General features: G+C 43.8%; 1 protein-coding gene across 4 annotated transcripts; it reads right to left on the reverse strand.

The window, feature by feature from the left end:
* Nucleotides 1-356: 356 nt before the first annotated feature.
* Nucleotides 357-26,525, reverse strand: gon4lb (gon-4 like b). 4 transcript variants are annotated; one of them, XM_044207304.1, is made up of 30 exons: nucleotides 26,384-26,525; nucleotides 25,541-25,715; nucleotides 25,287-25,429; nucleotides 21,438-21,512; nucleotides 20,820-20,870; nucleotides 20,677-20,721; nucleotides 20,494-20,598; nucleotides 13,927-14,028; nucleotides 13,701-13,847; nucleotides 11,087-11,339; nucleotides 10,358-10,459; nucleotides 10,229-10,269; nucleotides 9,830-9,927; nucleotides 8,999-9,248; nucleotides 8,279-8,365; nucleotides 7,687-7,873; nucleotides 7,401-7,551; nucleotides 6,740-6,890; nucleotides 6,489-6,605; nucleotides 4,773-5,900; nucleotides 4,272-4,518; nucleotides 4,000-4,157; nucleotides 3,566-3,760; nucleotides 3,153-3,296; nucleotides 2,131-2,439; nucleotides 1,919-2,017; nucleotides 1,704-1,830; nucleotides 992-1,619; nucleotides 777-879; nucleotides 357-671 (listed from the first exon to the last, which is right to left on the reverse strand). In XM_044207304.1, the coding sequence occupies exons 1-30, from the start codon at nucleotides 26,405-26,407 to the stop codon at nucleotides 549-551; spliced, it is 5,565 nt and encodes a 1,854-aa protein (XP_044063239.1). In that variant the 5' UTR covers nucleotides 26,408-26,525; the 3' UTR covers nucleotides 357-548. The 4 variants fall into 4 exon arrangements, with proteins under 4 accessions (XP_044063239.1, XP_044063238.1, XP_044063240.1 ...); XM_044207303.1 differs by having other exon boundaries at nucleotides 25,541-25,718; nucleotides 26,384-26,524; XM_044207305.1 differs by lacking the exon at nucleotides 26,384-26,525 and adding an exon at nucleotides 25,972-26,194 and having other exon boundaries at nucleotides 25,541-25,718.
* Nucleotides 26,526-26,760: the final 235 nt, after the last annotated feature.

Genomic DNA, 26,760 nt, shown 5'->3' on the forward strand with positions numbered 1-26,760 from the left:
GTTAAAGTAGTTTGGCGTCTCCTGATGTGTTGAAGGCTGCTGGTGTGTTTTGTATTTAATGTGTCATCAGATAGATCTCACCTGCGTTTTGTCTCAGCAGTAAATCTGTTTATTCACTCATCACAGAGCGAAAAACTGACTGAAGTCTGTTGAGTTTTACAAAGTCAGGAAACAAACGGGCGGTGACTTTAGGAACTCTTCAGAACAAAACAGTGTTGAGTTTTTACTGAAAATGTTGAATTCAGATTGTTACAGACTGAATATTTAATTTATTCTAACATTTGAATTTTGAATAAAAACAACCGAAACGGACCTGATGTGGTCTGAATTGGTCTGATCCAGGACAGCAGACATACTCTGATGAACGAATTGTTTTATTGTTAAAAACAAACAAACAAAAAAAAACATTAAAAAATCAGAAATCTTCATATTTACAGTTTTTTTATGTACAGTAAACGCATCTGTGACCTTTAATGAATCCTTTCACAATAAAGGTCCTGGGAATATCAGACAAACTTATTTTTTTCTGCCGCGGCTCTTCCAATTGGTTAATATCCGTCCTCTTCCTCATTGGCTGCTAACGGCTCAGTGGGCGGACCCTTGTCCTCAGAGCTGGTCTGACCAGCCGCAGTCCGAAACAAACTCATCAAATCCCGAAACCGGCGAGAGACCTGGAGATACGAGGAAGAGTTACTGAGTGTTTACTGCCCCGTCAGTCAGAAACCTTCTGCTGCTCTTTAATGGAGAGAGAAAAATCGACCAATCACAGCCCTAACCTCACTGGGAGTCTTGTTGCCGAGCAGAGTAGAGATGGCCTGGAATGTGTTCTGATTGGCTCCTTCCTGCTGACATGTTGTCAAAATGACTCGATCTGCTTCTCTGAAAAACAACAACAGGGTTAATACAGTCTGTCCTCCTGCTGCTCCTTACATAGGAGGAGAGAGGAGACCTAAGGAGGAGGAGCAGAGAGGAGATGCTGCAGGAGGTGTACCTGGTCCACAGGATGACCTTCTCGCCGCTCGCTGTCAGAGAAATGTTCTTGGCACAGACGGGAAGGTCAGGAGGAGGACTGGGCCGAGGAGGAGCGGAGGAGGAGGAGAGGGTGGAGGACGCAGAGGAGGTGCAGACAGAGGGAGAGATTGAGGTGGTGATGGAGGAGGAGAAGATAGTGGGAGAGGTAGAGGAGGAGGTGCAAAAAGAGGGAGAGGAGGAGAGGGAGGGGGTAACTGAGGTTGAAGTGAAGATGGAGGAAATGATAGAAGAGGTGGAGATAGAGGTGTGGGAGATCATGGAGGAGGTGATAGGGGTGACAGAGGAGATCATGGAGGAGGTGATAGGGGTGACAGAGGAGATCATGGAGGAGGTGATAGGGGTGACAGAGGAGATGGAGGGGATTGAGGAGGTAATAGAGGGGGAGGTAGGGGAGGTGATAGAGGAAATGGAGGTGGGGGGTTGCAGCGCCTCCTCTCTCCTGCTCCTCTTCACCGCCGAGCTCTGTGCCTTCTCACTATTCTTCCTCTCCTCTTCACCTTCATCCTCCTCCTCATCATCCAGCTCCTCCTCCTCCTCTTTCTCATCAATCAGAGGGAACGCGCCTTCCCATGATGCAACGCTTCGATCTGTTAATAGAAACAAAGTTATACCCATAAATAAAAACACCTGTCTGTTAATTAGAACCTAGGATAGGTGATCCTGTTACACACCTGGTTGTGGACTGTCATCGTCCCCCTTCAGGTCCAGGTCTTTGTCACCTGGTTCGTCGTGGGTAGAGCTTATCTGAGAGTACAGAGGGTCCAGACTCTTCATAGCTCTGGACACGCCCCCTGAGGTCTGGGGGGGAAATTAATAGGTGAGTCAGGTGTTTGTAACCATCTCTAACGGTCACTCATTCACAACCGATGAAACATGGAGGACAGACCTTGTTGCTATGGCAGTGAGAGCATCCTTTTCTCCTGTGTCTGCGGATCTTTGCGTCACGACAGAGGCAAGGCCAGTCTTTATCTGACCAATCACAGTCCTGGAAACACATCAAACGGCGTCAGAACAAATTCAAGTTTATTGACGGTAAGCAGTGTGAGAAGTCCACGAGTGAAAGCTCAATAAAAGTTCCCTACATGTGTGTTTTCAGACCTTGTAGTTCCTGTGGGCGTCCATCTTCCTCCTCTGCCGCCGGCTCGTCATTGGTTGGATCTTATGCCCCTCCTCTTCCTCTTCGAGTTCTGGGAGAGTCACTTCCTCGAAGCCGCTGCTGGCTCCGCCTCCTGACACCTGGCTGACGCCCTCTCCACCGTCTGACCCGCCCCCTCCGTCCTCTGGCCAATGAGCTTCTTCGAACTGTCCCGGGCGGGCCGGAGGTGGGCGCAGCTCGTCAAAAAATACCCAGAATTCAGCTTGTAGATGGGTGTGGCCTTTTAACAGCGTGGCCATCTGAGCTTTTAGCTGAAACACATGAATAATTTGAACATGACGCCTGGTAAAATTCGAGACAGAGGAAAGCAGCCGAACCAGCAGTCAGCAGCTCCTGTCTGCAGTGGACCCGTGGACGGACAGACAGCTGTCTCTGGATCACTGTGAGACTGAAGGAAACTGAGAAACTGCAGGATTCTCAGGCAGGTTCTGCAGCCGCTTCTTCTCTGGCGTCTAAGTGGATTTATGAGGTTTACTCTGGACGGACGTCAGAGACGATGACGTCCTCTGGAAGTGTGAGTCGCACTGAACGACTCGATGTGAGTTTCATGTCTGAGAGTTCAGACCTGACGGAGTTGTGACTCTTTCTGACTCAGACTGCAGCGACCTGTCTCAAAGTGTTTTAAAGTATCTTAATCATCTCCACCTGCTGACAAACTACAGTAACTAACTTCCTGTTGTTTTTACAACACCTGCAAGTATCTTTGTCTCACCTCTCTCACACCCCCCAACTCTCCTGCTCCCTAACCCCAAATATGTTTACCTATCAATCAGATATATCAATGAGTAAATCAATCAGAACAGAAGGATCGGATCATTCTGTTCGTATGTGATCAATGATAGAAGATTTGCTTCAAATATCTAGTGGGGAAAAGGTTTGGGTCTTGTAACGATTATGGTTAAACTGGTTTCTGTACAGTTGATATTGATAGTGGTTAAACTGGCACTTTGTATAACTGGTGTACCTCATGGATGCTGGTTGGACTCAGATCTGGACCGGTCTGCAGAGCTTTGATGATCTTCTGATAATGTGACGGATTGTCTCCAAAACTGATCTCTAACTGTCGCAGGAAACGACGGCTGCGTTCAAACGCCTGCTGCTCCTCAAACTGCAGAGTCAGGACAGAGTTACATTAACATTTATACAGAAAAACAGAAATACCAGCGTTCATGATGAAAACATCAGCACTCTAATGTTCACTGACTTCACAAATAATGTGAACTATCAGTCAGTCTGTGAAACACCTGAACTGTAAACTGACCTGTGATCAGCTTCATTAGAAACACTGAGATACGTTTAATTCACAGGAAACGTTTCAGCAGGTTAAACACCTGTGATCCTGTAGGGATACACCTGTGCTCCACCTGTGCTGCTCACCAGTCCACACAGCAGCGCCTGCTCAGGATGCAGGAATGCGGCGAAGTCTCGAAGGAGGTCTGTCCGGTCTCCCAGGATGCAGCGCAGCTTCCTAAACAACATCACTTCCTGTCCTTCTCCCACCTGCTCGAATTCGTTCAGCAGAGACACAAACTCCTCCACCTGCCCAGGTACGTCCTGCAGCGCCTCACGCACCTAGAGACACACAGTAACAGTCACCTACAGATACCTGCAACAACATGATCTCACCAGGTCCTGTCTTTCTGAGGCGGCTGTGATTACTGTTGCTATAGAAACGCCTCTCCTTAAAAAGGACGAGAGTCCATTAAGAAATAACTAAACAGACTGTAGAGGCCTGACCCGTTCTCTCAGACAGACTCAAACAGCTGTGGTCCTGGTCAGTAAAGTCATGTTCGCAGTTTTTGTCGTCTCACCCTGTTGAGGTAACTCTGAGCGAACGCCACGTCTTTGCTCTCTCTGTGCGGGTCGTTGTCCAGGATGTTTTCATCATACAGCAGCAACAGTTTAGCAGCGTCTTTACTGTGTCGCTCCTGACGACTCCTTCTCAGACCGCGAAGAGGTCGGCTTCGACCTGCAGAGACAGAGAAGACAAACTGTGAAAACACCGTCAGGAGGGATTTAGTGGAGAGAAAAAGAAATAAAGCAAAGGAGTTTAAACGCCAGCTCTGTCAGAGACTGCTGTGACCTCGTCCTCGTCCAGGACACCTCCCTCCTCCTCTGGGCGTCCCCTCTCCTGACGGCGTCTCCTCGTCTCTTCCCGCCTTACTGCTCCTCCCCTCTCCTGACTGCTCCCCTTTACGCCCCTCCTCTTCCTCCTCCTCCTCCTCCTCCTCCTGAGAGCCAGGGGAGGTCGGAGAGTGATCCTCCTCCGAGTCTCCGTCTGCACAGAGCCGGCGCTCTGCTGCCAACCACGTTAGCTGCTTCATGGTTTCCTAAAAAGGTCAAAAGGTCAGAGGTCAGCCATCACTTGGCCCCTGCAGGTCAAACAGTGACCTATGGACTCTGCAGGTCAGTCTGAACTGGTGTTGGTGGGGGTCTGAACAGGGAAACTCCTGAGAACGGGAGTGTGACCAGTTTGTAACGATGACATCATCAACTCACCTGGACTGTGTTGTTTAAATCTCACAGAGACAGTGTGGTCTCTCTCCATCACCATGTGACTGATGAACGACGACTTCCTGTTTACCTGTAACTCTGGAACAGACAGCACTGACTCCTCCGATGCTGATGACATCACTTCCTCCTCATCTTCATCCTGTGTGAGGTCATCAAAGTCCTCCTCCTCCTCCTCCTCTTCGCCCTGCCGGTCCTGATCTTCATCCTTATCCTTCTCCTCATCCTCCTCCCTCTCTCCTCCCCCGTCCTCCCTCTGTCCCTCATCCTCATCTTCCCCCTCTCCTCCCTGCTCCCCCTCTCCTCCCTCACCTGCTTCCTCCTCTCCACCTTCTCCTACTCCTCCTCCTCCCTCTCCTCGCTCTTCCTCCTCTTCACCAGTGTTTTCTCCTCCATTCAAAGTGACCACAACCGGAGCAGTCCAGTTCTCCTCCTCCTCTCCTGCACAGGATGACAGCGGGCTCAGTGTTGATGGTGAAGCTGAACTTTCCTCCTCCACCTGTCTCTTCTCCTCCAGTGGAGGGCGTGGCCTTGTGGACGTCTGCTCCATCTCCTCCTGCTCTTCTTTGATTGGTCCGTGGAGCTGTTGCCCCAGAGCATGCTGGGAGGTGAAGGTGGGCGGAGCTGGGGGTGGAGTCCACATCATCTGGAGGAGGAAGTACCCCGGCTTTACTGCGGCAGCTGAGCAATGTGTTATGGGATTTGTAGTGTCAGGGTTGGTCAGGGAGGGGAGGGGGAGGGGGAGGAGGAGGGGGACGGCGCCACTGTCTTGTTGCCTAGAAATGCTCCGCTGAGTCCTCTGACCAATAGGAAGGCAGGACTGGATGATGTTAGTGCACACCGGGTGGGTGGGGACTGTCTTAACAGCAGCCAATGGGACAGCCCCACAGGTGGGAGGCAGAGCGAGGGCTCCTGAAACAGCGGGGGAGTCAGAGAGTAACGTTACACCTGGAGGGGGCAGGGAAAGGTAGCTTATTGGCTGCATGTCTACCTGTCTCTCTACCTGTCTGTCTGCCGGGGCTTTGGCGAGTGGCAGCAGAGATGCATTGTGGGCCAAGGTGAAGAGGCGCCTGTGTGGGGGGAGAGGGGGGCGGGACTTGTTGAGCCAGTAGGGGTGGAGCCTAAGGTTGCATCCTAGGGGGAGGGAAGGAGGGTAACCGGTGGAGTTCAGTCGGGTCTTCTGAATGATCAGCTGACTGTTCTGCAGGTGAGAACCATAACAGAACCAGAGTCACAACCAACAGCCTGAGGGTTACATCATACTGCAGACTGATGTCAGCGATGGCTTTGTTAGGGTTAGCTACTATGTTAGTGACATTATTATGCTAGTGATAGGTTAGTAATAATGATCTGGTCTCTTTTAGATGTAAAACAACAGCAGAATAAATAATGATGAAACTGATGATGACATTTGGATGATGATGAAATGACTGGACAGTGACATCACTTTACCAATAATCGTTATTTTCAGAGATCTGGCAATCTAATTTCAAGTCACTTCATTATAATTAATCAATAAAAGAAACTGAAACACCAGATGAGATACAGTGAGGGTTAGGATGACCGTTCTTTCGTTTAACGGAGGTACCTCAGGTATGTTTTCACTCCTCTGTAATATTTACTTCAATATTTATTCTGAAAAATATTTAGTTTATGTTGATATAATCCTGTAATTTGAAATAAAACTAACGAATAAAAACAGAGTGACTTCAGTTTGTGCTCTCAGCAGCAGGTGTCAGGCTTCACACTGATCTGGATCTGAATGTGGATCTGGTTTAGTCTGTCAGACCTTGAGCCAGTTTGGCATTTTGGAGGTGTTTCTGTCCACTGGAGGGCGCTGGTCTCCTGGCTGAACTCTGTTGCAGGCGAGCGGCAGCGGGGGGACGACTCGCTGCGTCAGGAACGTCTGAAAACATGATGAGAAGACGGAGTATAACTTTACCTGTCCAACTACAGAGATGTTTCCGACAGAGGACATGATTATAGCTGCTTCACTGATGATGTCAGACAGTGTGTGTGATGATGTCACAGTGATGTCACCTTGATGACATTGTTGTGTGGCGCTCTCGGTCCGCTCATCTCTCTGACGTGTTTCCTGAAGTTCCAACGAGTCTTACAGAGCAGGTAGGAGCTGATCAGCTGGTCTGACTGGACCGTCCCCTCGAAGTGCTTCAGACCCAGAACGATCAAACTGCACAGAAGCATCATGGGAAATTATATAGTTATTAGTCTCTCCAGCTGGCCCATAGACTTTACATTGGGACGTCACACACTTTAAAAGGCTATAATAGAGGTGTATGAGGAAAATGATTTTTGGGCAGCAGGGGATTTTAGTTCCAAACTGACAGCAAGACAGAGTGAGTTATTGGATCTAATTCAGTGTAAATCTGTGGTTTATCAGTTAAATGTCTGAACTACACTGCAGACTGAAGTCTCTGACAGCCGACACGCCTGCTGTCTGAGTGACACCTCACCTGTAACTGGAAACCTGTCTGTGTGAAGGAGGAGCTATTTTCTCTATCTGGTGGATTCAAATACAGCATTTAACACGTGTGTGTATATTAGTTTATAGTTACCCATCCTCTCCTGCAGTGTTAACAATCCTGTGGTGTGTGTAAAAATGTGTGTTTTCAGTGTGTATATATGTGTGTGTGTGTGTTTACAGCGTGTAGATATGTGTTTGTATATTGTGTATAGGTACCCGTCCTCTCCTCCAGTGTAAACACTCCGGTGGTGTCGGGTGTGGAGGGCAGGGTCCAGGCTGCAGACAGGGAGTAGTTCTGGATAAAGGAAGACGGGTCGGGTGGCGAACAGCCAGGCGGTGTCGACGGGCAGCAGAGGGAAGGCGTGGCCTAAACATAACCAGAACCACAACAAGCTGACAGAACGTCTGCTGGAACATCCAAACGTGATAAGAAATACAAAAACTTCTGTCTGAGGGGACGTTTAACTTGTTGACATAGCAATAGTTTATTTCCCCTCCTTACTGTTGGTTGCAGGAGTCATCTTAGGTAGCCAGCGTCTGGAGGCAGCAGACGCAGGTGGAACGGGAGGAGGCTCCGATCTCTGCTCCACCTCCTGCAGGAGATCCAGTGCCCCCTGCAGGTTGCACACTCTGAAACTGCTGGGGAGAAAAACCTCTTCCCGACGGCTGGCAAACTGCTGCAGCTCTTCCTGGAGGGAGAAGACATTCGTTTGTGTTGTTAACAGATTTTGAGTCATACGATGGAGCATTACTGACAATTGTGGTATTGATTTTTTCTTATTGACAAAATGACAGTATCTGAGTGCCTAAACTGTTAACAGTAAGAATTATGGCCAATGAGCTACTATGTTTGCATTTTTCAAAATGAACGACAACAATGTTATATTCTACATTTGTTTGTTTTCCCTGCTGTACCGAAAATGTACCGAAACCGTGACCCCAAAACCGAGGTACATACTGAACTGTGAATTTTGTGTACCGTTACACCCCTACCAGGTAGTGTTTGAGTTATTTACTGACACAACAGGTAGTGTTTGTGTGTTTGCCTTTACTGACTAACCGGGTAGTGATTGTGTTGTTGTTTGCTGACTAACCAGATAGTGTTTAGTGATGCAGGCTTCGTGGTTTAGGGCATCCACACGCCGACCCAGCAGGTGAACCTGAGTCAGCAGCTGCACATGCTGAGAGAGAGACAGAAACATTTCAGTCACACTGTCTCGGGTGAACTACACCTGGAAATGCTGCAGTTTTTTGAAAAAGTGTATTTAAACATCAGGATTTTGTTCATGTTGGAGATGAAGAGGCACTGATCACAGATACACAAATACAAATACAGAGAACACTATTTGGAAACACATCCATCAATCCATCCATTTCCCGCTTTGTATCCTGGTCCAGGTCATGGTGGCAGCAGTCTTAGCAAAGTAGCCCAGACCTCTGTAGGTACAGCAGCTTCAAAGGTATTAAAATACTGCAGTAAATCCATTAAAAGAAATTTGTGGATTTACACTTGCTTCCGGCTATCAGGAGGAATCAGTATTTGAATAACAGAATTTAACTCACATTAAATTCACCTCGGAGCACCCCCCCCCCGAAAAGGGAAAATTGATAGCCAATTAATTAATTAATTAAGTCTCAGTCAGTCTCATAAATCAGGACCTCTGATTAATAATTAAATTAATAACTACAACCAAAATTAACATATCGATAGCTAGTAAAGGTTGATGACCAGCTGAGGGGAAGGTGATGTCAGACTGAGTGATGGAGTAGTAACAACATCTCTATTCAGTTTGAGGCGGGGTTGTGTCACGTACCTGCTGTATCTGCTGCTGTAGCTGCAGTTTCTGGGTGTAGTCCAGGTGGAGAGCAGGGCAGACCCGGCTTGGCAGCACTAAGACAGAAGTGATGGTCTCGGGTTGTGGGCTGGCTGTGTCCTTCAGGTTTATGTTTTCACGGTGATGATTGGTTGTGTCCTGCAGGGCTCTCCTCTGCTGCAGCGCTTCGTACTGTTTTCTGACCGTTCGCCGTCGCTCTGTTAACATGCTGGCTAACGGTGCCTCAAAACTACGGACAGCAAAAAGGGACAACTGCTGTAACACAGAGAGCCTTGAAGACGTCCACTATGAAGTTCTATCAGGTTCCCTCCCACCTATCAGTGCAACAGTGACCCAGCGGTTTTCAAGCTCTGCCTCCTTAAGGGGCATGGTCTATGAGGTGTCAGAGGACTGAACACTAGTGGCATGTTTTCATAGATCTGGGATACCCACACCAAGATGTGCCGGCTGCGTTTGGAGAGGTTACTAAAAGGAGACATTTTTGTTATGACATATCTGACCTGGTAGGGGGTGGAGCCTAAAATGGTACACAGCTTGTTTCAGAAGATTGACACAGGATGTCTCCTCTCAGCTGGATTCTTCTTCATGTGTTCTGTGTGAAGAAGCAGCAGCAGAGGCCATTTCTCTTCCTCCCAACCCAAACAGTCACAGCACTTCTCTGCCGCACCGTCCCAACAGGAGGACCTACATCACTGTGATTGTAGAGGTGTGTGTTTGTATAGACGTGTGTGTGTGTGTGTGTGTGTATAGATGTATGGCCTCCCATCCTGCATCAGGACACAATGAACACACTCTGTGCAGGGCCGTTACCGTAAAGCCTGGGGAATGTTGAATTTGGGTCCAGTCTGTGACAGGGCCTCCTCCTCCTGTTGCTCCTCCTCCTCAGCTGCCACCTCCTCCTCCTGGAGCTGTACAGTGAAGAGACGTCAGCGTCACATGAAACGACCTTGTTGACCAAACAGTCCCTGAACTAAGGAACCAATTTGATTTTGATTTCTACTCTGTTTAAATCCAGCACAAAACACCATATGTGGCTTACACAGAAATACATTGACTGTTTGCAGGACTGGTAAACAAAATGTCACATGTACCAACAGCAAATAAAACAATATAAACTGTTAAATATGTATCTAAACATCCCCTATGAAGACTATAATCAATAGTAGAAATCAGTAGAAAGACAAGTTGGTAAAAATCAACTCAACTCACTGTATCAAAGAGCTCCTCCAGCAGCTCATTCACTTCCTTCTCTGAAAAAGAACAAGTGTTAACACTGAGGGGAAGACGAGAAGAAAAACAGAGTCTGAGGTCCTAAAAAAGCGCCAGGCCAACACCTACTGGTGATCTGGACGGCCCGGTCCGTCCTGTAGTCCTCCAGATCGGGTTCATCCAGGTCTTCCAGGAAGTTGTACTCGGGGTCGTCATCGTCATCAGCTTCCTCTGAGAAAACAAACCAATTCAGTCAGCTGTCAGAGATGTAAACAACAACAAAAACAAACAGTCTCACACTTCCTTTGTTGTTAAAGTGAAATCAGGAACTTCTTTTAGTTCAAATATCAGAAACTGCAGCTCCAGCTACCAGAACCAACAATCAGCACACTGTGGATAACACCAGAGCTGGAAGGAAATATGACTCGACCTTTGATGATACAGAAATGTGATAACAGAACAGTCTGATCAGAATCTGATCAGATGAAAGAACAGAAAACCAGGTTTCTGCACCTTTTACGCCTCAGTAAGTATACATCCTGACATTTAATCAAACTGTAAAAGTACTGAGAGTGTACTGAAGCCTGAGCACTGTGCTGTGACTCAAACTTAATGCTTACACTTGTGTGTATTTCAACTTTAGAAAGGACTGGTTCAAAGACGTGAATCAGTGGGAGTTGTTGACGGATAACAAATCTTTTCTGATTCTGACGTCAGGTTTTTTATGTGAAAAAGAAGAAACTAATAGAGCAGACAGACAGACAGAAACTGTTTCACTGTAAAACTGTTTCACAACATGGAGATGAAATTAGGCATTTTTTTTGTTTTGACAGTGCTGTTGTCAGCCTGACCTCTGACCTTCATTGTCGGGGGCCATAAGACTCTGCAGCCACTTCGTCCAATGACGGTCCTCCTCCTGCTGGGCAGCACTCTGCTCATACATGTCATCTGTGATGTCAGGGGCCAGAAGCTCTGCCTCCAGCTGACCCAGAGGAATGTTAACCAGACGAAGTTTGGAGCGCGTGCGGTACGCCAAACAGCTGGAGCCTTCATCACCACCACCGCCATCATCATCATCATCATCATCATCAGCAGCTTTTCTGTCCAGAGACTGACGGAGAGAGAGAGAGAGGGGGGCAGGTAGAGAAAGACGGGTAGTCAATCAGACAGACAGACACATAGAGGTGTGAGGGTACTGGGGGGTTACCTGGTTATAGGTGTAATAATAATAATAATGATAATATTAAACTTTATTTACAGGCGTTGTAACTCAAAGTGCTTTACAATAAAATTAAACAAAAGAAAAAATTAAAACAGGCAAATTAAAACAAGAGCAAATACTGCAGATAAAACCAAGCAATCAAATGAATAACAAGCAAAAGAGTCAGCAAATAGCAAGAACAGGTATGCTAAGAACTACAGAATATATGAAAGATAGAAATAAAACAAAGGAAGTCATAGAAAAGGTTTCAGTCGTAGTCGTCTGGACACTGTTTTCAGAAACAAGACGTTTCGGCTCCCATCCGGAAGTCATTTTCAATTGTGGAGTTCTCACAATTGAAAATGACTGAGCCGAAACGTCTTGATTCTGAAAACAGTGTCCAGACGACTACGACTGAAACCTTTTCTACGATAGACCACCCCTGGACGAATGAGGGACTACACAGTCTTAAAACAAAGGAAGGCATAAGAACAATGAAATATGTAAAAGATAAGAATAAAACAAAGGAAGAGTGACAGTTTAGTTAAAAGCAATGTTGAATAAGTATGTTTTCAATTGTCCAAAAATGTTCACAGAGCTTGCATCTCTTATAGCCTTGGATAAGGAATTCCAATGTTTTGGTGCATAGTTAAAAGCACCAAATAGCTGCCGATTTTCTTATTTGTGTGATAGTCTGTATAAAAAAAAAAAAAAAAAACAGCAGCAGAGGATCTAAGAGGCCGTGAAGGATTGTAAAAACGACACCATTCAGAGCCTTATAAACAAGTAAAAGAACTTCAATTCAGAATCAGAATCAGAAATACTTTATTGATCTCCGAGGGGAAACTCTTTTGTTACAGCTGCTCACTGTCACGTCAGTGCACACAGGAACAGAAGTACTAAGCAAATCAAAATCAAAGACACTACAGTATAATACAGGTAAGATAAATTAAGTACAAAGTGGATATAAGTATAAAAGCGTAATAAGTGTAAAGTACAAAAGTGGATTTAGAGGTTGATAAGTATGCACAGTATAATAATACAATGTAATAATATAAGTAATAAGTAATAGTGCAATAATGAAAACTGTCAAGTGTAGTTTATTAAGATGATTATGAGACGGTGGATATTACACAGCAGTAATAGAAGTATGAATAAATAAATAAATATCTGAAAACAGAGTATATTGCACAGAAAGTATTAAACAGAGAATATTACACAGTTATTTCAAGTATTGCAGCGATGTTAATAGTCCAATGTCCAGTTTATTGACTTACGGTCATACAGACTGACAGTGAGTTAAAGAGTTTGATGGCCACAGGCAGGAATGACTTCCTGTGGCGCTCTGTGGTGCATTTTGGGGGGGATGAGCCTTCAGCTGAAGGTACTATTCTAGTAGTAGTAGTATAACCTGCTTGAAATTAACGCTTGAACAAGTTTTTCGGCATCTTGTTGGCATAAGAACGGCCGTACCTTTTCAATGTTTCTTAAATTAAAGAAAGCTGCTTTGGTAATTTGGTTAAAAACAACCCTTTCTAGTATCTTACTTAAAAACAACTGATATAGGCCTATAGTGAATTCATCAGTATCTAGGTTTGTTTTTTTCAACAAGGGTTTTATAGCTGCAATTTTGAAAGATTCTGGAAAACATCCAATTTCAAGAGACATGTTAATGATATTTATGACATACAATTAAAAAAATTCTTAAAAAATGTAGTGGGGACTGGGTTGAGACTGCATGTGGAAGACTTATTTTCATTCATAAATTTATATATTTCCTGGTCAGAAATAGTAGTGAAATTCGACGTGTTTGGACTATTTTTGCTAGGTTGACTGATGTTGTTATCAGCATCTATGACAATAGTTGCTCTTATAGAGGTAATTTTATTGCTTAAGAACAATGCGAATTTCTCACATCTAGTGGAGGATATTTGGTCCAGGATGACATTGACAAGGGCATGATTGAGCAACCAGTTTATAGTTGTGAACAGTGTTCTAGGATCATTGTTACTTTCTGCAATCATCTTGACGAAATTAGTTATTCTTGCAGAACGTATCGCAGAGTTTAAAGACAGTGTTCCTTGTAAACATTACAATGGACTTCTAGACCAGTTTTCCTCCACTTTCTCTCTGTTGCTCTACAAGATCTCAACAACAGAAACTCATCCATAGGGATATTTTATCAAATGATCTCTTTTATTCCCCGAGTGGTGCAACTGTATTTAAAATAGGTAGGTAATAGGTAGGTGTAGGCAGGCCTGATGGAATTACCTGGTTATAGGTGTAGGCAGGACTGCAGTCCAGCTCCTCTTCCACAGCATTCAGTCTCTCCAGGAAGGAAGACTCAGGAGCAGTGAGGAGGTGCTGAGGAGCACAGGTGGAAGTCATCACCTGTTCCCGCAGGTGTCCTGGACATCTCTAAAGAAAAGGTCAGAGGTCAGGCTACCTGTAGGGCTTCGAGGTCAGGGTACGTGTAGGAGGTCTGAGTTCAGGGTACCTGTAGGGGTTCATCAGTCCCATGGTCTGGTGGAAGTTTGGGCTGAGAGCTCTGATGCATTCTGGGAGGTGAAGCTAAGCTGTCTGCATCACTGAGGAAGGTCTGCGCGCGCGCGCACACACACACACACACACACACACACACACTTCCAGTCATTAAAAGGAAACTTCTGGTATTTTTAAACCTGGCTCTTAATCTCATTGACACATTGTGTCTGTTCTGACCAGGGTTTCCGTTATACGGTAATTACCGTTTTTTTTACCAGCAAAATCTGCAGAAGTCCAACATATTTAAATCTCTCCGGTCATAATGTCCAGTAAAAAGAAATGCCATCACTGTGATGACAGCGCTCCGCGGTTATGAAGGCTTGAATTTCTTTATGGCCTGCAAAGTCCTCATCAGGGATTTCAGCGACATCTATCCAAGTGGGCCAAACTGGTCAAAACGCTTTATAGCACGAAGTCACACACAGTTACTGATTTTGGTGAAACTGAATCATATGTTATGGAGAAAATGTTTTCTGGTTTTCCTTCTGATGTCCTCAGGCTGCTCTGCCTTGACTCTCTGTGATTGACAGAGTTTCATGATGGACAGAAAGCTTTACTTCTTGCTAAAGTAAGTTAACCGCTAACTGCTGTCAGCAAGTTAGCTCAGTTAGCCGTGCTGCCAGGACTGGCAGCTCAGAGCACCGAATGTTTACACTGTGAGCCCAGGAGCTTTGGACCACCGGGAGGAGGAGGTTTTCAGGCCTGGGGCGAGGAGGAGCCAGAAGGGAATGCTGACGGGGAGCAGAGCTGGTGTCGTGCCAGAACAGTAGCCGGGCGAGCGGGCAACGTGACCAGGCTCAGCAGCCTCTACGAATATCATGGCAGAGGCAAAGAGACCGAAGAGCACGTTGACGGAGGAAGCTAAGAAGAGAAAAACAGAGAGTGACCAAGTAAGAGGCCGGATGAGAGTAAATCTCAGACTGGCTTTTAGACGTTGGCAAGAGCTTGGCGAAATAAAAGGCTGCAAGACAGACGCCGAGCTGGGCTTTTTACTGTTGGACATGTAATTAATATTAGCTGGCTCGCTATGTCTTGTGTTGTTGCACTTGATTTATGTTTGGCTTGTTAGCAAAGTTGTTGACTTGCTAGTTTTTTATCATAAGTAATGTAATCATAACAAATGCACGTGTACAGCTGTGCATATTTACGACAGCAGTGTATAAGTGAATTGCACTCTTAAACTGGGGGTGCCAAATTGCAAAGAAATACCAATTACCAATACCAAAACAGGAATTTCTCCCATTTGTCTGGGACTTTTCACTCTTCACCTCAGCTGGAGAATCGTAAAAATGGCTCTCATATCATCTAGCTCTGGCTATTCTGCAGAGAGCCAGATGGTAAAGAAAGCAAAAAGAAACACAAGAGCCAACTTTTGTAAAAAGGAAAAGAGTGAAACCAAAGAGGGACCTTGAGAAACACCTGAGGAAGTAGGAACAGAGATATCCCTGTCGTCGATAACGTCACTTAATTCCTTACCGACTGGAACTTTTTAAACGGGACTGTTGCCAAACCACTCAGGATCACGTATTTTATCCATCAACATTGAAATGGCCCTACACTCCTGCAAGGCCTTTACACCATGACGTCCTGAAAGTCTTGCCTTCTGTCACCCTGCCTCAAATTCAGGTACTACTAGTCAGTCAGATTATCCTCTGCCTGGGTTGATCCCAGTCAGGATCAGCAGATAAACCTGACTGTATTCTGCTCACTGAGACCTGGCTCGACAAGGCAGGTAACAAAGAGCTAATTGAAACAGCACCTGCTCACTTTAAATTTTCACATTGCACAAGAAGCAATAGAAAGGGCGGGGGATTGCTAGCTGTCTATGCAGACTACTTAAACTGTAAAATTGTTTCTCTTGGTGACTTATCAACTTTTGAATGTCTAGCTATGGTTGTTAAATCTGCTTTTCCTACCTTATTACTCACAGTGTATCACCGCCCTAAGCTCAAAAAAGGTTTTCTAGATGAATTTGCTGAGCTGCTGTCAAAAATTTCCATTGACTATGACTGCATTGTCATCTGTGGCAATTTCAATATTCATATAGACAATACCACTACCTCAGACACAAAACTCTTTCTTAATGTGCTAGAAACATTTGAATTTTCATAGCATGTGACGGGGCCCACACAGGACACACCCTTGACCTGGTTATCTCCAAAGGCCTCGATATAACACTAACTGCCATTCTGGATGTTGCCATTTCAGATAATTCTTGCATCTTTTTTAATATGTCCTGTGTACCCAAACATGACAATGTAGTCAGATTCATAAATAACACTTCAGATATGTTTGTTTATAAATACACTGCCCACCATGTCATCATGCGACGAGATGATGCACAACTTCAACTCCGTTGCAAGTCAGATCATGGACAGCATCCCATTAGAACTAAAGAGATCACTGGAAAACGCAAAGCTCCTTGGAGAATTGGGGAAAATGTGAGGATCCTAAAAAGATCCTGCTGATGGGCTGAACGTAAATGGCGAAAGAACAAGCTGCAGGTAGATTATGAAATCTATAATAAATACACTTAACTGCTATAACAAAGACATTAAAATTTCAAGAAAGCATCACATCTCACAAATGATAAATGACCATGAAAACAATGCTCGCTTTTTGTTCTCCAAAACTGATAAACTAATAAATCCCACCAGATCAAGTCCTGCTGAACTCCTCACTTCAGATAAATGTAATGACTTTTCAACCTACTTCCAAGAAAAAATCTCCAGCACCAGAAATAATACTGTAATATCCCGCAAAAGTGAATCTATCCTCTGTCCCCTCACATCAGTGTACCATCCTGGTAACTATGTGTAATTTTTAAACCGTCAACTGTAGTGATCTTGATGAGGTGGTCCAGCAGATCCAGAAAAGGTTGTCTACAAACAACTGCACAGATACCTAACCCTCAACAATCTGTATGATGTGTACCAGTTGAGTTTTAGAGTGAATCATAGTAATGAAACAGCTCTTGTTGAAGTAATCAATGATCTTAAAATCAACAGCGATGCAAACACACTTTCCATTCTTGTATTATTAGACCTGAGTGGCGCTTTAACACTGTTGATCATGACATTCTACTATATAGACTTGAAAACTGTATTGGTTTATCGGGCCTTTTCTTCAATGGTTCTCAACATACTTAAAAGAAGGAGTTTCTCAGTATCTATTGGCAACTTTACTTCTCAAGAAGTCAACATTTTCTGTGGGGTTCCACAAGGGTCAGTTCTTGGTCCACTACTATTCAATGTGTACATACTCCCTCTTGGTACCATCATACAAAATCACAATGTAGCCTACCATTCCTATGGCGATGATACACAGCTGTATGTCTCAAAACTTTCTACAACTATAAGAAAAAACTGAAATTCTCATCGTAGGCCCAAAAGTACCAAGGCAAGATTATCCATCTTATGCTCACTGTGCTTTAGAAAAAATGTTGATGTCAGAAACATGGGTGTTATTATTGATGCCAATCTTAACTTCTGGCATCACATCAACACTATTATGAAGACAGCTTTCTACCATTTAAAAAAAACATTTCCAAAGAAGCTTCCTGTCCCAGTCTGACTCTGAAAAACTGGTCCATGTATTCATCTCTAGCGATTCGATTACTGTAATGCCGTTTCCGCAGGACTTCCCAAAAAGACAACAGGTAGGCTCCAGCTCATTCAGAATGCTGCAGCCAGAGTGCTAACTGGGACTAGGAAAATACAGCACATTACACCTGTACTGAAAACACTTCACTGGCTGCTGGTACAGAACAGAATTGACTTTTAAAAAGGTATAACTGCTTGTTTACAAGGCCCTAAATGGCATGGCTCCTAAATATGTTTCCGACCTGCTCACTGGCTATAGCCCAATGAGATCCCTCAGATCATCAAGCATATGTCTCCTAAATGTACCTAAAATTAAAACTAAATCAGGTGAAGGTGCTTTTAGTTACTATGGTGCTGTTCTCTGGAACAAACTGCCTGATGACCTAAGATCTGCTGCAACTGTATCTTCTTTTAAAAGCAGTGTGTGTGTGCTCTAGTGGTTTGACCAAGTTTAAACCAGTAAAAAAATAAATGAAAAATAAAGGCCAGTATCAAACCCAACAAAGGATACATGCATTCATACACAAACCCCTGATTAATTTTTTCACAACACAAACAAATATATAATTATTTTGCAACCTCAATACTACAATTCAGGATTTCCCGGTTAACCAACAAGAAAACTCAAACAAGGAAGTATTTGTGTTTTCTATCTCATTTCTTTAATGTTTTTTTCCATGTTTTACTGTAAAGCACATTGTGTTTACCTGTGTATGAAATGTGCTATACAAATAAAACTGACTTGACTAAAGAAAAAGTTTCTTGAACAGATTAGTCTCTTCAATGTTGAGGGTGAAAAGTTTCTTCAGTGTGGTTTTCAGAAGGCTGGCTACATATCAGTAACAACTAGGGCTGCATGATATATCATTTCTGTATCAACATCGCTATGTGCACATGTGCAATAGTCACATTGCAAGACGTGCAATGTAAAGTAAGTAACTCAAACACGTCATAAATCATGCTACAACTTTTTTGCTGCTTGATACAAAATGAAAACTGGCAAGCTTCTCATCTTCCATGACTAATCTACATGAAAAGTTGCCGATATGGCGGCCGATATATTGAATTTTTGAGCTGGAATGAAAACAGAACTTTTCTTTGTGGATTGTGCACCAATATGCCTTTACAAAGGTACTCAGAAGGCTGCTTTCTTAAACAAATAACTATTAGAATATTTCAGTTAAATATTCTTTAACATGTTAAATAATTTAACATATACATTGTCAACCAATTCTAGAAATGAACACTGAGAAAATAAAGAATAAATAAAAATAAAATGAATAGCTAAATAAACATTAGTATTATTTCAGTATCAGTCAATTGCTGACCATTTGAATATAGAATAAATAAAATAAACAGCTATTAATTATCAGTACTGTTCAGTATCGGTGAATTGCTGAAGTAGCAGAAAATGCCATGGAAATAGTCCAGTAAAGTACCTCTAAATTGTACTAAAGTACAGTACTAAATGTACTTAGTTACATTCCATCACTGCTCTCTACTAAACCACATATTCTCTAACTTTATCAAGCTATGAGATTCATGCTGCAGCTTTGTTCCGATTCTGAACCATTATTTCAGTGGATTGAACTCCAATCAGAAACACTTTTTTCTTGCTTATCAAAATATGTCATCTGTAGCAATATTTCACTGTTAATGTAACGTCACTAACATTAACTCATGGTTCGCTGCTGACGAGTCAAGAGATGAACAGCGCCTCTGCTATAAACGTTCAGGGGAAACGTTCAACGTATCCGGTGAAAAAACGGCTCTTGACGTTATTTATTGACTTTCCAGCATCTCAGCAGCTAGCTAACAATGTAGCGTGAAGTCAACACTCAACGGACTCAAACCAAACCACCAGCGCACCGTCGTCTGCTGAGCTGCAGAATGATGAAGAGATGCTCTGATGCTTACCTTTCAATCTGCTACTGACTGACAAACTATAGCTGGCTAGCTACTTCGCTAACACAGCAAACAGTTGTGATAAGCATGAGTGACATGACGGTAACTACCAGGTAACTTACCTGCAGTGAGTCACAGCAGCAGCAGACGGAGGAGGACAGGAGGAAGGACTGATACCGACTGATGTCTGAGTCCTTAATTCTTTCCAAACTTCACCCATTATTTTTACGTCAGGAATATTTTATTTTATTTATATATATTATTATCATTATTATTAATATTTTTCCAGTTCTGAATTTAAAGACAACTAGGCTGACATAGGAACTGTATAGCTAATATGCACACTTCAATATTTATTTATCGCATATCTTCATCACAATACTGAACACTGTTGTCGCAGATTTTCCTCATATTGTGCAGGCCTAACAGGTTGTAACGCTCCTGTTCACTGTTCAGTCTTTACTTGTTCTGTTTAATTTAGTGTTCAATGATTAAACTGTTTGTGTCATTAATGTGAATCAGTGCCATACATTCAGTCTGTACACAAAAACTGTGACAGAAACTAAACTAACAAAATGGTTTAAAAAGGTCCAGTGTGAAACATTTAGGAGGAGCTATTGGCAGAAATGGAATATAATATTTATAAGTATGTTTTCATTAATGCATAAATCACCAGAAAATAAGAATCGTTGTGTTTTCATTACCTTAGAATAAGCCGTTTTTATCTACACAGGGAGCAGGTCCCCTTCTACGGAGGCCGCCATGTTGCACCGCCATGTTTCTACAGTAGCCCAGAAAGGAGAAACCAATCATTGGCTCTAGAGAGGGCCTTTCACGTTTTTCGCGAGTTTTGCGGCCACCGTAGTTTCTCCTACATGCTTGGAAGTGGAGGGTGAGACGAGCGGTATTCAATAGTTGCAATTTCATCGCTATATGCCGCTAAATCCTACATACTGGCCCTTTAAATAACGTGGCAGGTTACAGCAGCTGTGAAAGGTCAAAGAACCACTCACCTCCTCAGCTGTGTCTTCCTCCTCCTCCTCTTCCTCATCAGGACAATACTCTTCATCTGACGAGCCTTCATCCTCCTCAAGATCAATGTCAACAAACTGAGGAGGCTGCAGGACAAGCAGACAGTCAGACAGTTAGAGAGAGAGAGACAGAAATCATCCTGCAGGCTGGATGAGTTCGTTTACCTTGACTGTGGCTGTGTTCAATACTGACAGACTCCAGTTCAGTGGCTGTAACCAGACAAACAGGTAAAGGACAGTCAGATTAAACAGACTTGTTTTGATCTCCAGGTAAAGTATTAGAGAGGACTGCAGGAGGTTGAGTTTACCTGTCCCTGCTGGACGGCCTGTTTCAGTCTGGATCGAGTCATCTTTGGCTCCTAAAAGGGAAATTTAAAAAAATGATTTTCAAATTGTAGGTTTAAACACAGACAGACACAGACTGAATGTCCACTTCCTTTATTCTTTAGTCTTACACAGTATTCATGTCAAATATCTGGCTCTTTAGCTGCTAAATGCTCCACTATGTCCACCAGCTGGTCTCTAACTGTGTCTGCCAGCTGTTTGCTGCTGAGCAGGTCATGTTCTGTGGCTTTTTACAGCTTTTTCTCTAAAAACAGCTGAGACCCAACCAGACAGGAAATGTTTAGTAAAACCAAAACACTGAGCTAAAAGAGACTAAAATGCTCCTGATAGAGATGGAGACAATTTTCTGTGACTTCATCACTGTCAGAGACGCTTTAACATTACACAGACACATCTGAGTTACTGTTAATAAAGTTTTTTAGACTCATTTAAAGGTTTTAAAAAGGACCTGTGAACAGATTCTAATATATAAATCGGAAGGTTTTCAGGACGTTTCCTCAACTGTGAACAAAAACTAATTTTGATTGTAAAGAAACATTTTTAAAAACGTGAAGACGCTTCAAGAAAACATGGACACTCACAAACATGGGCAGATCTTGAGTGTCTCTGATGGCAGCTTTCATCATGGCCACCACACACTCATGGGTAATCACCTCCTGACACGGGACACAAAATACGTAAACATGTTACACTCAGTGTGTAGAGTAGGCCCTGTAAACATGTTACACTCAGTGTGTAGAGTAGGCCCTGTAAACATGTTACACGCAGTGTGTAGAGTAGAGTAGGCCCTGTAAACATGTTACACTCAGTGTGTAGAGTAGAGTAGGCCCTGTAAACATGTTACACTCAGTGTGTAGAGTAGAGTAGGCCCTGTAAACATGTTACACGCAGTGTGTAGAGTAGAGTAGGCCCTGTAAACATGTTACACGCAGTGTGTAGAGTAGAGTAGGCCCTGTAAACATGTTACACGCAGTGTGTAGAGTAGGCCCTGTAAACATGTTACACTCAGTGTGTAGAGTAGAGTAGGCCCTGTAAACATGTTACACGCAGTGTGTAGAGTAGGCCCTGTAAACATGTTACACTCAGTGTGTAGAGTAGGCCCTGTAAACATGTTACACTCAGTGTGTAGAGTAGGCCCTGTAAACATGTTACACTCAGTGTGTAGAGTAGGCCCTGTAAACATGTTACACTCAGTGTGTAGAGTAGAGTAGGCCCTGTAAACATGTTACACGCAGTGTGTAGAGTAGGCCCTGTAAACATGTTACACTCAGTGTGTAGAGTAGGCCCTGTAAACATGTTACACGCAGTGTGTAGAGTAGAGTAGGCCCTGTAAACATGTTACACGCAGTGTGTAGAGTAGAGTAGGCCCTGTAAACATGTTACACGCAGTGTGTAGAGTAGAGTAGGCCCTGTAAACATGTTACACTCAGTGTGTAGAGTAGGCCCTGTAAACATGTTACACTCAGTGTGTAGAGTAGGCCCTGTAAACATGTTACACGCAGTGTGTAGAGTAGAGTAGGCCCTGTAAACATGTTACACGCAGTGTGTAGAGTAGGCCCTGTAAACATGTTACACGCAGTGTGTAGAGTAGAGTAGGCCCTGTAAACATGTTACACGCAGTGTGTAGAGTAGAGTAGGCCCTGTAAACATGTTACACGCAGTGTGTAGAGTAGGCCCTGTAAACATGTTACACGCAGTGTGTAGAGTAGAGTAGGCCCTGTAAACATGTTACACGCAGTGTGTAGAGTAGAGTAGGCCCTGTAAACATGTTACACTCAGTGTGTAGAGTAGAGTAGGCCCTGTCCCGAACGCCCTGTACCGAATTGTTCGGGCGTTCGGGACAGGGCCTACTCTACTCTGTTTGTTATGAGACTTCCTCGGATCGGTACGCCCTGCAACCATTATTACTGCCAAAATAGTCTATTTATGTCGACTACTTGCACATGCGGAACATAAATTCTAGAGCGCGAGTTTTACCAGGAACGTTTTGGCAGCGCACCAGTTGCTGTCTATCAGCTGTAGCATGCTAGTCGGCGTAGCCCGGTTAGTCGAGCTCATGTAGTGTCACTGCCTCCAAATGTTAAACACAAATGAGAGACCAGAGCTGGAGGGTCCTCTTTGATATTTAGATCCACTGTATGGGAGCGTTACGGTTTCCTGGTTAGTTACGATGGACAACTATTAGCGTCAGACTGTTTGCCGACATTGTTCAACTGAAGTCGGGTATCTCGGTGGAAACACTTCACACGTCATTTACGACGGCATCACCCGAATGTGTCGATTAGCCGAACGAAACAAAAACAGACTGGAAGGCGAGTCCTCCTCCCCACAGCGTTCAGGCAGCCTCTCGCTGCAGATTCGGACCGTGCCAGATCGATAACTGATGCTACAGGAGTGTTCATCGCTGCAGATGTGCGACCGTCCTCGGTCGTAGAGAATACAGCATTTAAGCATATGGTCAAAGTGTCTTCACGCGTGCATTTCAGTCAGTCCGTTGTGCTGCCCCGTGTAAACCAGCACAAGCTGCAGTGCAGGAATTGTCAACAGGTCAGAGTCTTACGATGAAGCATTACTGACATGTGTGTAATTTATTTGTTATTTTTTTATTTATTGACAATATGACAGTATTTTGAGTGCATTAACTGTTACAGTAAGAATCATGGCCATTGAGTTACTATTGAATGTTTCCGTTTTTCAAAATAAATGACAAAAATACATTTTTTGGCCGGTATACCGGTTTCATCACCATCACCGGTGTCACGTTCTTCCACGACGTGGATTTCGCAATATCGTCATTATCGTGATAAATGTTTTAGCATATTAAAACTAAGGTGCTTTTACTGGGGCTATGCACATCCAGTAACTTACTATTTTCCTTGCTAATGCCAACAACGGTGTAAGATGCGGAAGGTAACGTTACGAGCAAAGCACGTCAATTTCTCTGATGTTGGCTGCAAAAACCAACACAAAAGTCTTCATCTGCTCCCACCATCCGAGGAAGTGAAGAGCCAGTGGATTCACTTTATTTTTGATGGAAATGTCCCCACAACATCTGGAAAACGCTTTCATGTGTGCACTAAGTTGACCATTTTACTTCGGACTGCTACGAGGGCCAGAACAAAGCAGGATTCGCTTCAAAACTGAAGCTCAATCATGGATCGATTCCGACTTTAAACTCGGAAGCTTAGCCATTTTTAGATGCTTCACTATTGATTTTGCAGGATAACCTGTTGCACTTGGTGTTAGCATGGTGTGGAGCTAACGTGGCTAGCGTCTATAATCCGACACGCTGGGACGATGTTGGACTAGCTAATGTTGTAATACTGAGGGACAGTCAAGAGAACTTGTGTGAACGTTAAGCCTCATCTGAAGCCAATTAACTAACCAGATTAGTAGGCTGGATGTGGGAAATTGTTTTTTCACGTTGCTTTTTGTAGAACCGCTAACGCTAGCTCAGCTGGCTTTGTTGTTACTCGAAAGCCCCCTCTGCTCACACCTGCGTTATGTCCAGACTGGTTTTCAAACTAACTGGTTCCCGTAAGCGTCCACGCTTTCTGTTCACCTAACAGCAGATTAAATGTCTTTTTTGGTAGGTGGCTGTGACGTAGTGCTCATATTCGCCGCAGTAGATATGAGATGCGACTTGAAAATCGGCAGTAATATGTTTGCGAATGTGTGACGAATCTGGTGACAGACAGACCACAAGTAGTGCTGTGTGTGCCTGTTGCTGCCGTATGTAAATGTGCTTGATAGACATGTCCCGCGGCAGTACACTGAGTATTGTACTTATATACTTTGGGTTTTCAGCCAAATAAAAGCTGTTGAGATGCCTAATCCTACCCCTTGTCTAACTCTGAGAATGCATCACATTACATTTACTAATTAACCTACATTATGTGGCAGGCTACTCCTCCCAAAACACGTGTAGTCCTATACCTCATTTCCATTCCTATTTGGAGCCAATAAACACAAAGTTTTAATCATTTCTTTCTTCAGATATGTTCCCTTACATTGCCAACAGAGTGAAAAGAGGTAGAATCATGTTTTGAGTGGAGTATCCCTTTTATTTTTGTAATACTGTGATATAATACAGTAACTGTAAAATACAAAGAACCATACCGTGATATAAATGTTGGGCCATATCACCCACCCCTAGTGCAGAGTATAGAAACATGTTACACGCAGTGTTTAGCGTATGTGTGATGAACATGTTCTCTACATGTGTACAGCGATAGCACACTAACTTCTTAAGCAGACAGGTGATCCTATCCTACAGGTGATCCTATGTATGTAAACTGTATGTAAGTATTTCTAAAGTATGTAAAGTATTTCTGATTCTGATGTAACAATCATGTGTACACAGTATATTTAACATTCAGTTGAAGGCATGTAACTGTTCTCCCCGTGTTAACTGTGTGTGAGACGCTCACATGCAGGATGGTCCGCACGTTGCTAGTCGTCAGGTTGTGCTGTTTGGACTTCCTGTCCAGGTCAATGTCCAGTCGTCCCAGTTCATCCTCACTGGACTCGCTGGTCGCCATGGTGACCACCTCCTCTCCCAACATCCCGCCACCTGACCACGAGACAGACAAAACTTGACGGGTGAATTCAACCAAACTTCATATAAAACATGATTTGATGTGTTTATGTGTCATCGTGATGTCACAGTTTACTTCTGTGTCACCTGAGACAGATGTTCTCTCCACTTCCTGTCTGTCCTCCGTGGAACTTTCTGTGTGAGGTGTGGACGCCGTCTGTGACTTCCTGTCCAGTCTGAAGACGATGTTCTCTCTGACGGTCCTCAAAGATTTAGACTCCAGCGGACAAACATCTTCTTCTGCTGGACGCCGCCTCTCCATCTGCTGGAACACACAGGAGGACCATCAGTGATCAATACAACAACTGATCAATGCCAACAGCATTCAGTACAACAACTGATCAGTACCATCAGTGATCAATACAACAACTGATCAATGCCAACAGCATTCAGTACAACAACTGATCAGTACCATCAGTGATAATTACAACAACTTAATAATACCTTCAATGTTCAATACTATCAGTGATCTTTAAGACCGATCAATACCATCATTGATCAAGAGAAGTGATCAATACCTAGTGAAGACAGACAGGTGTTTAGCTCAGATGCACTTTAGCTCTAGCTAGTTTAGCTTTAGTTAAGAAGCCATGCCAGTTCACACGTGAAATCACACGGACTCAGTTAACTGAACCATGTTAGCTTCTGAACGTGCAAAGCGACAGAGCAGCAGTCCACATATTCCTCTCTGTTGGAATAACGAAGCTTTCTGTGCAATAATAGAAGCAGCGTTAGCCGACCGACAGCTAACGTTAGCTAAGCTAACAGACAGCGGCTGTCGGTCCCACTGAGCAGGCGCAGTGATTGTTTCAGTGTATATTGGTTGTGGCGCGAAGTTCGGCTGTAATATCAATAATAAAGAAGTGGAACCATCAAACAATCCGGTTTTCTTGCTGAGTCTGTTACTCAGAAAGAAAACTGAAAACTTACCCTCACACTGATGCCTGTAGCCATCTGTTACTCCGTCATAATAACTCCATTAGTCTCTGTGAGCTGTTAGCTTCTGTAAGCTATGCTAGCCTCTGTTCCGACAATAACAATAACTCTTCCGGCCCGAGTTCCTTCAGAATAAAAGCGGAACCTCAGTGGTTTTAATGGCGGTCCACTGTGAAAGATACATGGCGCCACCTGTTGTATCGGATGTTGTATCATCAGGACTCTGGGAGACATGGGAGTTATAATGCACTGGCACTAGTTTTTCTTTATATTGTAAGTTCATAAAATCAACATTTTTCTACTATATGGTTTATAAAAGCTCTGGAACCCACCCCAAAAATTACTAAATTAAAGGTCCTGATCAATATTCA

The sequence above is a fragment of the Siniperca chuatsi genome, linkage group LG9 (genome assembly GCF_020085105.1).
Source record: "Siniperca chuatsi isolate FFG_IHB_CAS linkage group LG9, ASM2008510v1, whole genome shotgun sequence".
Lineage (NCBI taxonomy): Eukaryota > Metazoa > Chordata > Actinopteri > Centrarchiformes > Sinipercidae > Siniperca > Siniperca chuatsi.